Genomic DNA, 16,864 nt, shown 5'->3' with positions numbered 1-16,864 from the left:
AGGTTTTGTATTTGGGGTGAAAAGCAGCAGAAAAAGCAGGGTTCAGAGGACTTGAGAGCATGCTGTGTGGAAAGCATTTCTCTACGATGTGATAAGAAGAAAAAAAGGCGGTTTGTTTGCTTCAGCGAGAAGGCTTTCACATGGGGAAGTCTTAAATGCTCCCAGAGCGAGTCTTATTTCAGATGATGAATTGGGTCAAGCATCTTCAAATATGACTTCCTAGCTGAACTATAAACAACGCAACCATAGTCTCATTTGGAGCAAATAAACATTCTATATAAATTGAGGATGACTCTTCTATCAGCACCCCAGTCAGTGTGCGCTACTATTTTAAGTAGATCTAGAGATTTCAAGCATTTAGCTTTCAAGTTCTTTAGGTGTGGAATAAAAGTCAGTTTTCTGTCGAAGATAATACTTAAAAACTTTGTTTCCTCATCAACTGGTTGTTGTTGTTGTTGTTGTTGTGGGGTTTAACTCCATTTTTCAGCACATGATAGGCTATACATGGCGGCCAGTATTAATGGTGGAGGAAGAACCCGGGAAAACCCCGGAAAGAACCACCGACTCACGAGAAGCTACTGGCAAGTTTTCTCACATCCCCACATTGGCTGAATCCGAGACTCGAACCGGCGCAGACAGAGGTGAGATGGCAGTGATCCGTAACGGAGAGCGCTTTAGACCACTCGGGGCCTCCAACAACTGGAATAGGTGTTCCGTCCAGCATGAGTTTATGTTCATCATGATGTCTCATAACTGACAGAAATGCATGCATACTGTTTTTGATTTCAAGAATTTGAAACCGTTAGTACTGGCCCAATTTTGAATCTTACTGATATTTTGTTGTAGTTGTCTTATTAGAAAATCATCAACATATAACGAGCATTCCATACCAGGAGCCAAACATCTGGTAATGCTATTGATTTTGATGTTGAAAAGCATCACAGACAGAATACTGCCCTGGGGCATAAATTTTTCTGAAACTGGACCTTTTGTACAAACCTGTTATGAGAAACCACCTGTCCTGAGATACCATTTTCTGTTGGCAAAAAGGACATCTCTCATAACAGATTTTACTGTATAAGTAAAAGATCAAAGAAAAAAGCATTTAATTAGTGTGCTACTACAGCAAATAGCACTACTCATTCAGGGGAGGTGAACAACAACAAAACTAGTTATAATTATGTACTACTTTCCTGCTACTATTGCACTGCTTACCTTTTATTGATGTCAAGTTCCCAATCCAAACCAAAGATTCCCTTTTCCAATTAGCAGTTGCAGACCAAGAGCTCAAAAGAACATGATTGCAGTCTGATTCCTTGGTTAAGAGTCAATATACAGAATACCTTGACTGCAGGTGTGATGTGGGAATCTTTGCAACAGCAGTAGGTAAATATTTCATAATTCAAATTAGTTTCATCACCACCACCCCAAAAAGCCTACATTTTAATAGTATATGTAGCAATACACTTCCTGCTATACCCTTACAGTCATACAGTACAGCTCAAGCAATGTTTTGAAAGCTCAGGCACTAAGGTGGGGGAGAGAGTGGCAAGGATTAAAAAAACATCTCCCACCTGTCCTAAGAGAGCTGCTATAGTGGCTCACAGAAAATAACTCTGCACAACATGCTATCTCACCAAGTAACTGCAGATAAAATGATCATGGTTTACTGTTCATGATCCCTGTGTCACGGAATTGTGTAGGAGTTATATCAATATGTATATGTTGTCAAAAATGTACTCGGGTTTCACTGCCGCGTACAGCGTCACCCGAGGGTGGTATATTTTTTCGGCTTAGTTATTTCGAAATCCAGAGCGAAACTCAGACCATCCTGCACGAACAAATTGCTTGCAGCGGGGAAACTAAGTACCTAGCTGCGCATATCTGTCACAGCTAGTGTACTTATAGAGCAAATTCTCTATAAACAAATCACTTTACGCCAAGTCTTGTCAGGACGCTTACCCCTTTGCAGGAGCAAATCTCCAGCTGTAGAGGTAATGAAATTCTTTATTATTATTCGTCTATATGACAGAATTGTTTTTATACTTTAGATGTTTTAGAACCTTAATGTTTCAAAAAGACTTCTATCTGCAAACATATTCATTGAATGCAGTAGCTAACGAGCAGGAAACATATTTATTCTAAATTCTACGGAGAATCAATACCTAGGTTATACAACGCTATATTATAACTACTATGGTCTGGTTCGAGTTAGCTATTTGTTGCAACCGAACAGACAACTTGTATTTAATTATACAATGTTTGCATTAAACGATTAATGTATTGGGTAATGAATTCATGTGCACGCACAGCGCTACATATGACTGAAAAAGTACTTAACCATGTCATGTGTACTACACTGTTTAGTTATCATTTTAGCTGCCTAAATGCCATGCCTTGTACATCGTTTTATGTGGAGTCACAGAACTCTGTGGGGGTTACTGTGATGTATATGCTGTGTTTTGGTGATGTTGGGTCTTAAGAGTGGACTGGTTTTCTCGGTGCGAGGGACCAGGGCTTCGCGACCAACGGGTCTGTGATGTGAGGGATCCTTCAGCAGACTGAGAGAAATGGACCATGCATGGGTGCTTCTCTGGCCATTTACTAGAGCGCGTGGAACCAGAGTTAACATCTTGGTCGTCAAATGGGCGCCACGATAGTTGTAGTTCCATGTTATTTCCACAACTGCATTTATGTCATTCATTCCTATTGCTATATCGTTATATGAACGATCGATAGGTTAATGTCATTCATCCCTACTGCAATGCCACTGTGTGAACGATCGATAGGTTCATCATTCCATTCATTAATATCGTTATATTAACGATCGATAGGTTCATGTCATTCATTCCTATTGTTAGATCGTTATATGAACGATCGATAGGTTCATAATGTCATTCATCCCTATTGCTATGTCGTTATCTGAACGATCGATAGGTTCATCATTCCATTCGTTACTATCATTATATGAACGATCGATAGGTTCATGTCATTCATCCCTATTAAGTTGTTATATGAAAGATCGATACGTTCATAATTACATGTATTGTTATATCGTTATATGAACGATCGATAGGCGAATAATTACACATATTGCTATATCATTATGTGAACGATCGACAGGCGAATAATTTCATTCATTCATATCGTTATATGAAAATATCGTTATATGAACAATCGATAGGTTTATGTTGTTAATTCCTATTGCAATGCCGTTGTGTGAACGATCAATGGGTTTATAATGTTGTTCATTCCTATTGCAATGCCGCTGTGTGAACGATCAATGGGTTTATAATGTTATTAATTCCTATTGCAATGCCGTTGTGTGAACGATCAATGGGTTTATAATGTTATTAATTCCTATTGCAATGCCGTTGTGTGAACGATTGATAGGTTTATGTTATTCATTCCTATTGCAATGCCGTTGTGTGAATGATTGATAGGTTTCATCAGTTCATTCATTCCTATTTCAATATCTGGTTACGATCGATAGGTTCGTAATTTGCACTGCTTTTCAATATCGTTTTATGAACGATAGGTTAGTAATTTACACTGCTTTTGTAAATCGTTATTTGAACGATACATGATTACATTCTTTTCTGAATCGTTATTTGAACGATACATAATTACATTCTTTTCTAAATCGTTATTTGAGCGATACATGATTACATTCTTTTCTAAATTGTTATTTGAACGATACATAATTACATTCTTTTCTGAATCGTTATTTGAACAATACATAATTACATTCTTTTCTGAATCGTTATTTGAACGATACATAATTACATTCTTTTGTAAATCGTTATTTGAATGATACCTTCAAGACTTTTTATATTGAGGTGTAGGTCACTTTTATTTTGTTGATCAGTGATAGGAATTCACGTTTGTTTTGAAATTCCATTCGTTAAATTAATTTGGAGTTTTGTTTTCTTTGTTGAGTTAATTGTTGATAGTTCCATGTTAGGAACTTTATAATTTTCCTTATTTTTTTTAATTATAATGGTGTCAGATTTGTTATATTTAAATTGCGTTTATAAATAAACATCCTGTAAACGCAGTTGCTTTTGGTGTCTTCCCTAATCCAGTCCCAACCCGGCTTCATCCTGTGACACCCTGCACGCATGTTCTAACTAGGTTCACAGAGAGAGGAAGATCGAGATGGGCACCAATTTATCTACATTATTATCGCTTTCAGGACCTATTTGCGAACTTACTAATATTGGAGAGAGAAAAAAACATAATTAATTCTAAACTTTTCCTAGTTCTATTGAAATTAATGCAATAGATATAATGTCAAATAAAATTTTAGATAATATTAACATAATGACAATGCCTCACAAACTGATTTAATAATACATTTTGTGCAATTAATCTCAATTTTTTTCTCAATACTATGTTATTGGAATGTAGAGACCCAGTCATATCCTTATTTCTGTTGCAGTCTGCATGATATCCTTTGTTAATTATCATACAGACATCAGTGATACTGCACTCCAGACAGTGTAAAGAATGGTATAGAAAGATAAACATCATATTTATTCTTTTTTTTAGGTATGAAAGACACAAACAAATCCATTATCCAAAACTCTGCCTGGTTCTGTAATGTATACATTACTAGCATGTATGGCTTACGTCAGGTAAAAAGTTGTTCAATGATGTGAATATACATAAACAAATTGTGGTAGTTAAGGTTTAAATATGTTCTCAAAATGAAAATTAGATCGAACAATATCATAAACAAATGAAAGAAAGAAATGACTGATTGCTTGAAGGTGCCAGCAATTTCTGCTTGACATGGTGTATGAGGCAAAATAACCAACTGTCAAAGATGCTGCCAGAATTTTAACAAAAGAGGGGAACTCCCCTTCTCACAAAAATGATGGGAGAGTTGAAGAAAAAAAAGGGGAGGAAGAAACCGCCATTGTTCAATTTTCACTAAAACTTCAATATCAGTTGATCTTTCTTCCTGCTCCACTGTTAGAGCTCTACACATAGGTGGGGAGGCTTAAACTTTCCCAGCTCCTATAATATGACGTAGTTAATAACTTTAAAAATCATTGTCACCATCACTATCATCAGCCATTATTTGCCATAAGAAATCATCTAAGATGAACAACACTGGGAATCAGCCATTTTGGTGTTCTAGGTAGCCTGTATTTTAAATATGCATTTACAAAAGTTCCTGCAAACTACAACAGAATGTTTGCTCTGGCACCCAATGTGGCAATCAAATTTAGTTTAACAACCATTCATGTCATGTCAAAGAACAAAGACATGTAAACAGCTGCTTACCGGAAAAGAGACAGATGTTGAAAAAGTATACAATACCTCTACCAGCTGTGTGATTTATTCCACAACAAGCACATTAAGGGTTTTAAGTTAAACATAAATTTTATAATGAACAGAGTAAACTTCTATAGGTGCAACTTTAAACTAATTTACAGGAGCTCTCATGCATCATTGCTCTCCAAGTGCACAAATTCATAGAATTTTTTTGCAATTCAAACAATCAAGCACCCTGGCAGATCTCTGAAGAGTAATACATCAAATGTTAAAAATATACCATTTCACATATAAAAATCATTTTTAGGATATACATTCACACTAAACAAAAATTACTATTTAACTAGCATGGATTACAGAAATTATTCTTAAAGCCAATGCTGTAAATTCTTTTCTACCTTGCTATTTACTCTGCACACATCAATGTCTGTGTCTGTTTGTATCAATTATAATGGCAGCTGGCAGACAATAGGACCTTGGGTGAATGACAATATCTGGTAGAGAGTAATAAACTCACTTTTTCAACTTCGGCTATCACATACAAAGATTATTTTATTATGAAGCAAGTTAACCCCCAAAAGCCAACTCTGGATTCTTTTACAGTTCTTTTCTTACACAAAGGCTGGTCAAGAGGCCAACCTAGGTTTCAGTTCTATCAGTATTCATATGAATTTTGAAAATAAATAGAAACAAAGGAACAGTTGGGATTCTGTGACACTCTGAGCTGAAACCAGCGACTGGAGTTAAAAGGGGGGGGGGGATAACAATTACCCTTCTGCTGTCTTGTGGACTTTTGACCCTGGGAAGTTTTTTGCACAAAATCAGGAATTACAGAGTGTAGAAGTCACAAAAGATTTAAGTGATTGTTTAATCCTGAAAGCCTCTCCAGACTGGAGAGAATCTCTTTTGTTTTCAGTCCCACAAGGTTTGAGGCACAAGTCGGGGGGTGGGGGTGGGACTCAACAGTATTTACTGCCTTATCAAATGTCCTGACTTCCTTCTCAAACACCTAACCCAATAAGTGAGAAGTAGCAAAAGAACTGAATGGAAGGAGAAGACCTACTGCAACAGTCTCTTTTGAAAACTCAAACGAGTCCACTTGAATGCAAAGGGCATTTGTCAGACTGAAACTGATCCCAATGCTGCCCTTCCTAGCATCACTCTCTTGAGAGTAACAGCATTTCCATTAACCCTAATTTGTGCATCACAGAACTGCACATTTTTATCTGAACCTCAATTATGACATTAAGGTTTGTTTTTCACACAATCTGACCTCCACTTCTGATACCATGGAGATTTTTGACTCTCAATCTTGCACCCCTAGAGGAAACACTGGAGCAAGACAGCAAATTTGGGTTTGCATCATTCTGAATGTCCTCACAGAGGTAAATAGGCCTAATCCTGCTAGCTGTCCTCCAATATGAATGGGATCACTGATCCCTTCATTCTTGGATGAGAGCAGTGGCCCATCTCCTTTTAGTTGGACAGAGCCTAAGGTGATTAAGCAAGTTCTGGCATGTCATGTCTGCCACACCTTGAAACCAAGACAAGGACATATAGGATGGTTTCATGTGGGAGAAAGAAGAAGTCAAAGCCTAGTGTCAGGTTGCCTTTATGGTATGTTGCAGTGATGAAACCTCAGTGGGTTACTGTCATGTGAGACACCAGGTGATTCAAGACCAGTCTTGAAACAAAGACTGACAGATGAATATGCATGAGGTAATGTCAGTAACAGTGAGAATGCTGCTCTCTCCTATCAGAGAAGTAAATTGCTTATACTGGTCACAGAACTATACTTATCATGAGAAGGTGCTGCTCATCCCTGCCCGGAGAGCAGGACTTGCTCTCTGACACTCTTCCTCCCTTGTGAGGGGCCAAGTATCTATCCTTAACTGACATCGATACTTGGTAATTTGGCAATCTCAGATTGCTCCTTGAGTCTCTCCAAACCGGAGGAGTTGACTTTCCTAAACTGGGCACAAAGTGGATCATCTTGTAATGACAACAAGGAAGCGGGACCTTTCTTTCTCCCTCTGTAGGTGAACTCTTAACCAAGTCTCACACCTGATCTGTACAGAGACAACATATAGGTTATCTGTCTGTGTGTACAACCAGTGCACAATTGGCAAGTGGCACATATATCATATGGGGTCTTCCTGTACTTGCCAAAACCCTGCAGCATATTAGCTCTAACGAGAACAATTCACAAGGAGCAAGATGACCAGAAACCAAAAGAACAGTCAGTAATACTTACCTGAACACCAGATATTAAGTGGTCAACAATGAATGAAAGCATTAATCTGTTAAGCAAGGTGCAAAAGAAACACTTCATAATTAGCAAAAGGGACACAAAAACATTCAAATAATTCGAGGATGGGAGAAAAACTCTCAACATACAAATTAAGATTGGCCAAAAGGACATGGAAAAACAACAATGGAGAATTTCAATGAACAATCTTGGCATGTGAACTTGGATGAAGTCCAAGGAAAATGAGGAAGATATTCTGTATGTTGGCTATGAAAAAAGAATCAGAAACATGTTCTTTTCAATTCTGGACCTCCAACTATATATACATTTAGCATGGACAGAGATGTGGCATTTTGGCAAAGGCAAGCAATGCAAGTAACAGGTGATGTAGTACTGCTGTTAAAATAATCATTCTTGAAAGGCAAAATATCATTTCCCTTATTTAATCTGTAACAGACAGAAAAATAGTTACTGTTGCAACTTTTATTTATTGAGTCTCAGTTTTAAAACTCTAGTTTTCTTCATAAGATAATCATTCTATATTGTAAAATTAAATCATGTAATCATCAATTGGCTTTCAGCTAAAGGATTTCTTTGGTTTCTCACAGCTGCATGGTTTAATAACACTAGCTGAAGTATCTGATCAATAATAATTTAAGATTTCCAAGTAAATATCGTCTTTTTAAAACAAACAAACAAATGCACTGATATATTTTAGGGCTAGTATTAAAAGTAAACAGCAAACTTGTGCAAAAATAGCTTTTTGTACATATGTATGTATGTTTTGCTGAAATGTTGAAAAGATGAACAGTCAAGGAAATTTTTGGGTTTGTTTTTGTCCAGATAGCAATGAGGATTATGTTACAGCAAAAACTTTAAAATAATAAAATATTAGAACAGCAAAAGTGAAGACAACTCACATTCATAGTACAGCTGTCTTTCTTACGTCCTTCCTTTGTGACGTAACAACCAACGGAAAATCCAATGCTACAATACTTCCCACCTGACTGTACCTCATAGCACCAGGTCAGGGGCATATTGTCAAGTATCCTGTATCAAAGAAATTGGCATTACATGCATTTTATATTTATATTTATACAGTATTTCTACTGATGATTAAGTGCTCGTGCCTGAAATACAACAGTGTGAGACTGGAACCCAATAATAAGACAAATATATCAAACAGTCCAAATTCTATGTATTATTTATTTGATAATCCGAATTATAAAAAAAAAAAAACAACAATAGTAATAGCAAGCACATTTCTCTACAGAAAATAAAAGCAAATACATTCTTCAACAAAAATGTTTACTGCTGAATTGAGCATAAATACATCATTATCACTTGATTTTATATACTACTGCATCATAATAATGTTATTTCATGTTACATGACAGCAAATAAAGTCTGTGATTGGGGAATTGCACAAAAACAACCATCAGATAGCCTCTGTTATGGAGGACCTAAAAAAATATGGGTCCACTGACTATTTGCATTTTAGACACTTGTAAGCTTCCTAACTGCCCTTCAATGTACTGAATTTATTTTATTCTACTTACCAATGATGCTGATAGTTCAGAGATATTGCCCTTTTCAGGAAGTTCAGCTTCTCAGAATCCCCTTGCTTATATTCCTTTTCGCACACTATCTTACACTTGATCTCTTCCAGGAATTCAACCTGAAAGAAAAATAATTAAGAACACACCAAGAGTGAAAAATTGCTACTCTTTCAAAGTACTTATCTGTGAAGGGCTGTTCCATCTAAATTTTCCTGAAAGAGATTTTAGAAGAAAGAAACTAGAAAAGAGAATTGTTCATTCATTCATTAGATTATTCACTTTAAATTCTGATGAGAATTTAAATTTTTTAATATTATTGTTTCATCCTATATTTTTAATGTTTGTAAAATAATTATTCCATAGGGGTCCCGAGTGGCCAAGTGGTCTAAAGTGCTCTCCATTATGGTTCACTGACATCTCGCCTGTCTGCGTGGGTTCGAGTCTCGGATTTGGCTAATGTGGGTATGTGAGAAAGCTCACCAGTAGCTTCTCATGGGTCAGTGGTTCTTTCTGGGGTTTTTCCGGGTTCATCCTCCACCATTAATACTGGCTGCCATGTATAACCTATCGTGTGCAGAAAAATGGCGTTAAACCCTACAACAACAACAATTATTCTATAAATATATCCGCACTCCCAAGTTTAATGCTAGCAGGTTAAGTAAAGTAGAATCAACAGTTCAGACTGGGACAACATGTGGATGTGGGTGGACAAATGGTAAGTGGGTTTGACTGTAATACTAAATCACACTTGATATAACAATGTCATGCAATCAACAACAGAACAATATACATAGTATAACAGTAACATTAAAGCCTCAATGTCACCATTACATGCAAAAAGTCATATATGCCAAATCACTTGTTTACTACTGAATCTTAAGTGATCTTGGTGCTAAACACCATCAGGTGCCTTTAAAATTAGGTATCACTCTTTCATCACACTATGAGCCATGTAATTTCTCTTTCAAACTGAGAAACTCACATGTGTAAAAATGAATCTGATATTCATTGGTGACATCTGTGGGTCAACCGATTTCAGTCAAAAGCTGGAACACAAGATTTGATGATATTACTATTGTAAACAAAAGAAGCCAACACCACATATGTCAGGTATGGTAGGTGATCCTTATGTGATATTATTCTAATAGGTTTTGTTCAAATATAATTTTTTTTAATACAAAATGAAGGAAAAAGGACAGCGTAATATGACATATATTATTTTTCTTACAAGTTCATGTGGAATGCTTTCCAATTAATAAGGAAATCTGCAACAACTGGGTTTGTCTTCACCCAAGGTTGCCCCTTCAAGTATTTCAGCGCCCCAGCTGATTACCAATATTCACCCAAGTCTTATTTTTAACCACATCACATTTTTTCTGTATACCTTTTCTTCTGTGATCCACTTAAAAAGTGCGTCTACTCCCTTCCTTCCCTCTCGGATTAATTTGTCTGCCATGTGTGAATGTTCTAGTTATTATTAGTTACAAATGGAATTTGCCGATATATGTCACATAAATAAAAAAAGGGAATTGACTATCTGAATGATGTTGAAACCAGATATCTTCATCATTTTAATGAACAGCTAATGTCAGATAATTTTTTTAAACAAATCTTTTCCCTCGAACATGAGTTACACTGTTAGAATGGTGATAAAAAACAACACAAACGCCGAAAATTCTGTGCAACTAGTTTCGCATTTAATGCATGCTTCTTCAGGCACGAAATGTTTTGAAAGTAACGGATGACATCTTTTATTTTAAAACAACAATTACATCATTACGTAACATCATAAATGATATGCATCATCATAACAATTATATATGACAGGATCTAGAAGATACACGAGTCTCTAATGAAACTTGAATTAGTAAAATATTAAAATAAACTAGAGACAAACAGTCATACATATAATTATCTTTTTATAAAGGATATACAATATATCAATTTAAATTATACAATTTTATATAGTGCATTAGCATTAAGTCCATTAGGATACAGAGTATCTAACTTATGAATAGACTCATAAAAGAAACTTATTGGATTCATAAGTTAGATACTCTGTATCCTAATGGACTTAAATGCTAATGCACGATATAAAATTGTATAATTTAAATTGATATATTGTATATCCTTTATAACAATATAATTATATGTATGACTGTTTGTCTCTAGTTTATTTTAATAATTTACTGTTAGAATGGTGAAATTTATGAAAAATGGCAGCTTTAAAGAATGATCAGATAGGAAGTAATTCACTTATATATCAGTAGTAAGACCAGTTAGTAAAGTGTTAAATCATTATTTGGAGAGAAAAAATTTGTAGACAGTATAGCATCAGCAAAACAAACATGTGATACTTACCCCAATCAATTCTCATTGATTTCTGTCAGCCATTTTTAAATTTCACGTCATTATGGCAGATTCACTCTCTTACTTTATAAAGAGGTGTAAAATTTAAATTAACTCAATGTCATACAAACAAATCACTTATCTTCCTCAAAAACAAAAGATGCAAGTCAACATGGATGTCAATTATTGGACAATCCCATGCAACTTAACAACTTCTCATGAGAACAAATTTACAATAACTGATTAGTGGGTTACACAGCTGCATAGGCATGCTAATTCAAACAGCAACAACATCTAAGGTTATCATATGATGTTTGAAGCTTAAGGCAAAATTTACAAGAGTCAAGCTGATGCATGGTCAAAATGAAATTCATGTCAAAACACCAAAAATACAGGTCCAAGGGAAACTCCGTCAATAATCTATTATTTCCAGACATGTCTCTAATTTCACTGCCACTGTTCTTAAATTTAAGTAAAGAATTCTAACTTTTAATAGGCTGATTTTAAGCTCCTACTTGAATTTCAACCAAACAGACTGATAGGTTTTAAACTTGTGTTCAAACCAAGATTTGATAGCAGTTAGTGCAATCCAGGCAGGAACCTTGTTTTTCTTTTTCTAACAAATAAAAGCTTGATTGATATTTTCATTATTCTTCAATCAGAAACATGTTCTTCAGATATTTCACTTGTTACATAATGTGTCAAGGACATCAAATTAAAAGCTTATTCTAATACCTCAGTAAGTTAAATGTGACTGGTCATGGATGCAACATCAAAATCTGCTCCCACCCTGTTAAAATCAATGAAAGAAACTTTCATTTCATATTTATGACTCTCCACAGACAATTTTAATTACATCTCATAGGTCTTGCTGGGATTTTAAAAGTAGGAGTCCAGGACTCCCATTTTGGTAAAAATAGGAGTCCCACCATCAAAAGTTGCAGTCCCTTCTTTCCTACAGAATCAACACAGACGTGAGTGCATCTATTTTTAGATGGTGAGGTTTTTGTAATGTAATCACTCACTATAATATAGCTTCATTACAACAGTCCATTGACAGGATCGCATATTTATGGTTTATTTATTTGATACATACTTGTAGTAATTTTAGTCAAATAGTATCTGATTTTCTGTCTTTTGCCCTATTTTCGCAAATACGTGTCAAGTCAGAAAACAGCTTAGACCTTAAAGCGTATCTCGCGAATTCCACAACATAGCATTGTCCCATACGTTTCTGACCTACATAATTTGCATTTTAAAATTAAATCTTTAATAAAATAATATATAGGCTTTGGTTTCAATGATTTGTATATCTGTTCTGAATATATTTGCCTGATGATTTAAGAAAACGGAAAATCTAATAACTGGTACATCCCAGACTTAGCAAAGTCCGCCATTATTTCCCGTTAGGCCTACTGGTTCACTTATAGTTTCAAACTAATTTTATGATGAATAGTGTACAAGAGGCAGTCAATATATATCCAGATCACCAATTCTGATCTTAAAACACGTTTGTATGTTATATCATCAAAGGATAGAATGTAGGAAATTGATAGTTGCTACCTTACTCAGAAAAGGGTTAATGGTCAATCAGCTATCAAAACATAATGCTTGTGAATGGGCAAGAGTTTGTCAACATAATTGATATAAAAACTAAGCCTAGCCACTGATGCCTTGACGAATACATTTTTACTACAACACTAGAACTAACCTGGCTAAGGCGAGGGGCATTAAAAAAAAATATGATATGGGCAGTCAATGTACCTCTTAAATAATCACAGGGCGAAGTCGTTTTTGCTTTCCTAACAGAAGGCCAAGTTTACATTTTTTGGCGACTTGTCACCCACTTACAAATGGCATTCTGTCTAAGTCTCAACATGTCTTGATTCTGAGGTCACGTGCACTGCTTATTCCGCTATATTCGGAAATGAACACAATAACGAAACCTAAGTTGTTTATTTGATGTACTTTTATAAATGACCATATGTACATCTCTGGGTCTTTCTGCTTCTGAATTCAATCACTGTAAATATCAGTACATTTTCCCACCAAGTCACCAGTCAAAGCCTTTGAACTTGCCGCCCAGCTATTGCATCATGTTCTTTTTTATGTACTCTTTTAAAATGGCAACATGTATGTATCAAAGGGTCTTTCAGTCAATGAATTCTGTCATTGTAAATATCAGCACAGTTAAATTGATCAACACATTTTCCCACAAAGCAGGTGGCTGAAGCAGGACTGGCAAGTCTCTGAATTGTGCCGCACACCTATTACATGCATACAGAGGACTCCCACCTCAGTGATTTTCTGCGTCCCAGATCAAAAACTGGCATCCAAATATGCATAATTAAGCATTTCCGAGATCTCTGCATCTACTGTTTGCAACAAAAAAGTTCCAAAAAAACAGGTTATAAAGGAGATCACATGTCTGAGGGTGTGAAAAATAAATGTTGATTTAATTGTCACAAACATCCATTGTACTGGTTCCACTGACATTCTGCCTGCATGTATAATTTATGACAGTAATACCACCATCATCAGAATATAAAATATACATTACTAACATCCCCTAAATAGCTCTTAAAGTGATTTCTCAGTAGCTAAACTGGCAAGACAAACAATGTTTCTAAATTTAACTAACCGTGTATGGAGATGGACGAATTCTCTCCCCAAACACAACCTGTCCCAGGTTTTCCACTGGCGAGTGCGACTCATCTACAGTACAAAAATCAAAGCTGAAAAAAGACAAGTTATGAAAATCAGAAATCTCAAAATATAGCAAAATGCAGCTGCAGCTATTATAAAAAATATATGGCCCATGACTTTCTCTTGATTTTAAAGTAAACAGCTTTTGATATCTGCATGTAGCCCTTCCTGAGCTGAGTTGTGGGCTTTTTTTAACACAGAGTTTTAAGCAAATAATTTGGAATGGGTATATCTTGTCTTTAGATACGATATACTAGTTTCCATTTCCAATTCTTTCTGTCCCCTGGACGATAGTAAATTCAAAACTATCACCTTCCCAGACATCTTTCATTTTTTTCCACACCAGTCTTTAAAAGTCAAGAGTGATCTTTGCTTTAGATCAATACATTGTCATTTTCTTGCATGCTGGTTTTGTTTTGCATTCGTTGTACATGTTTTTATTCCTCATATATCACAGCTAGAAAAGGAAATTCCTTTCTATCAAATCCATTTACAAGCTATTATTCTATCAATTATATTTGCAACAAATAAAACCAATTTTTTTTAAAGAAAAAGGAAAATGTAGATTATTTGTGGGGTGAGGTGTATAAAACTAATTTGAATTATGTCATACTTACCTGTCACTATTGTTACAGTGTGACCCCGCTATAACACGGTAGTTGGGAGCCATAAAACCTGACCGCGTTATATGCAACCAAGTCAGTTAGCTGAAGAAAATGTACCCCCCAAAAAATTGTGTGTGTGAGGGGGGTGGGTAATAAATGCGGGCGGTAAAATACGTGCTTCGTCGGCACAGTTACCAACTTAAATTGATGCATATTAACTGATAAATACACCTGTAGCGAAAACAGAGAAGATATAATATAACAGGTTACTTTATTTAAAGGACCATGAATTTTTACATATACGTGAATCCTGTTTATATATAAATGTTTAATGTATACACTGAATCCACAATACAAGTGATTCCATCGAAAATATGCACACAATCTTTGAAATATTCATTAATTTTGTAACAGGTCATATTGGTCTGAATTCTGTGGGAAAACATAGCACAATCACGTAACAAATGACGAAGCACATTTACTTTAACCCTTTACCTCATGCAAGTGTCTTTGGATGCCTCTACTCCATTCGCATGGAAGCGTTTTTTGACGCCTGCTGTAAACATCAGCCATTTTGAGCTGGTTTTCATAGCGCCACCTTCGGGGAAAACCCCCCCATTAGATACTACATTCATTTCTGCGAATGACAATTACGTCAGATCACGTGGTCACTATCTGCTATTTAAAGTAACTGGGTCGTAATCTCCACTCTCCAAAATGGCGGTCAGAGATTTCATTCAGTACGTACGAAGTTTTCATGATTAGAATCACAACTATGAAAGATTCAACAACTTAGGTAAAGGCTCTGATATTGATGTAGGCAGCAATTAGTTTTTATAAATTATCAAATTCAGATGACTTAGTGATGTAGACACAGATGAAAACCGTGCAAATTTCGAGTATCGGAAATGGCAGCTACGGTTGGTCACGCAGCCTCACTGACATGACGTTGAACAAGTTCTCTCTCGATTTTAAGCACATAAAAAATTCCTCCATGATAAATAATTACACAGCTATAACAATCGGACTTTACTCTTAAATTTTTCCACATATAATAGATGGTACCAAAAATGTAAAATGGTTAAAATTGCTGTTAAACGTAACATACACTACATTGCTTAACAGTTCACAGGCAGGCCTATGCGTACGCTGTCGACTAGGTAACAAGTGTTCTATTTATAGCGCGCTGCACTTTGTCACTATGCTCTATGAGGTAAAGGGTTAAAGTACATTCCAAGTCGGTAAAAGTTAGTTTGCGTTTTAAGCCACCTTTGGTAGCATTCATAAGCATAAACTTTTTCCCTACAAAAAGGAAACTTTCACAGCACAGATAACGTGTTCCAGTCACGTTGGAAAATGCAAAAATCCATCAGATTCCATCACTTTTATTTAAGTTTGGTACTGACTTCCTTTGAAGAAAAGTTCTTTGCTGTTATTGAAAGATTATAGTCGGCTTTCTTTGATGAAGGCTGCATGCACTATTGAAGTCACCGCTAAAGGACAGCTTTGGAGACCCAATCGAATGCACATTTCTTATTGTGGCAGCAACATCAAATAACTGTATTGCATGACTGAGACATATTTTTCCATTTGCTGAGTACGTTTTCATAACAGTCGGTGCTTCAAAGGTAATCTGTTTCCTTTGAAATTTCAGCAAATTATTTTATCTGGGTACATTTTTAAAAAGGAATTGGCTGTCGTTTAGACTATTCTAGTTGCTGTCCCTCCATGCCTACTGAATAAATCAATAAGAAAGATGTATATTTTTTTGTATTTTATTTACATTTGTGGTAGCAGCGTGATGCTGCCTTCCATGCATGCGTCTGATAATTAACAAAGGGTCAACAGACGTTAGAGATGCAGGTGATCTGATGACAGGGATTATTACAGAAAACGTGAGTGTTCTGAAAGATTTAATTCTAGTGAAAAGAACAGCAATTTTACTTACCATCCACATACAAATGTCAGTCTTTGTAAATATATTAATTACTAGCGAGCGGCCAAAAATCCGATGAAAGATAGATTACGAGACAATGCCTCGTCCGGTTGATCTCCGTTACCAGATGTCAACAACAAAAAAGCAGATATTTCACAACATACAGAACTCATGCTAG

General features: G+C 35.8%; 1 protein-coding gene across 1 annotated transcript in view; it reads right to left on the bottom strand.

Moving 5' to 3' along the window:
• Positions 1 to 16,864, bottom strand: part of LOC149798937 (transmembrane 9 superfamily member 2-like) — a 117,942-nt gene that overhangs the window by 85,589 nt on the left and 15,489 nt on the right. The window contains exons 3-5 of the mRNA XM_089957852.1: positions 14,081 to 14,174; positions 9,091 to 9,209; positions 8,452 to 8,581 (exon numbers count right to left, since the gene is read on the bottom strand). Of these exons, the coding sequence (XP_089813978.1) occupies positions 8,452 to 8,581; positions 9,091 to 9,209; positions 14,081 to 14,174 (343 nt within the window). The remainder of the gene's footprint in view (positions 1 to 8,451; positions 8,582 to 9,090; positions 9,210 to 14,080; positions 14,175 to 16,864) is intronic.

This window comes from Sinohyriopsis cumingii, chromosome 5 (genome assembly GCF_028554795.1).
Source record: "Sinohyriopsis cumingii isolate HCF-2022 chromosome 5, ASM2855479v2, whole genome shotgun sequence".
Taxonomy (NCBI): Eukaryota; Metazoa; Mollusca; class Bivalvia; order Unionida; family Unionidae; genus Sinohyriopsis; species Sinohyriopsis cumingii.
Note: the sequence above shows the minus strand (reverse complement) of the source record. Positions and strands in the feature narration are given on the sequence as shown.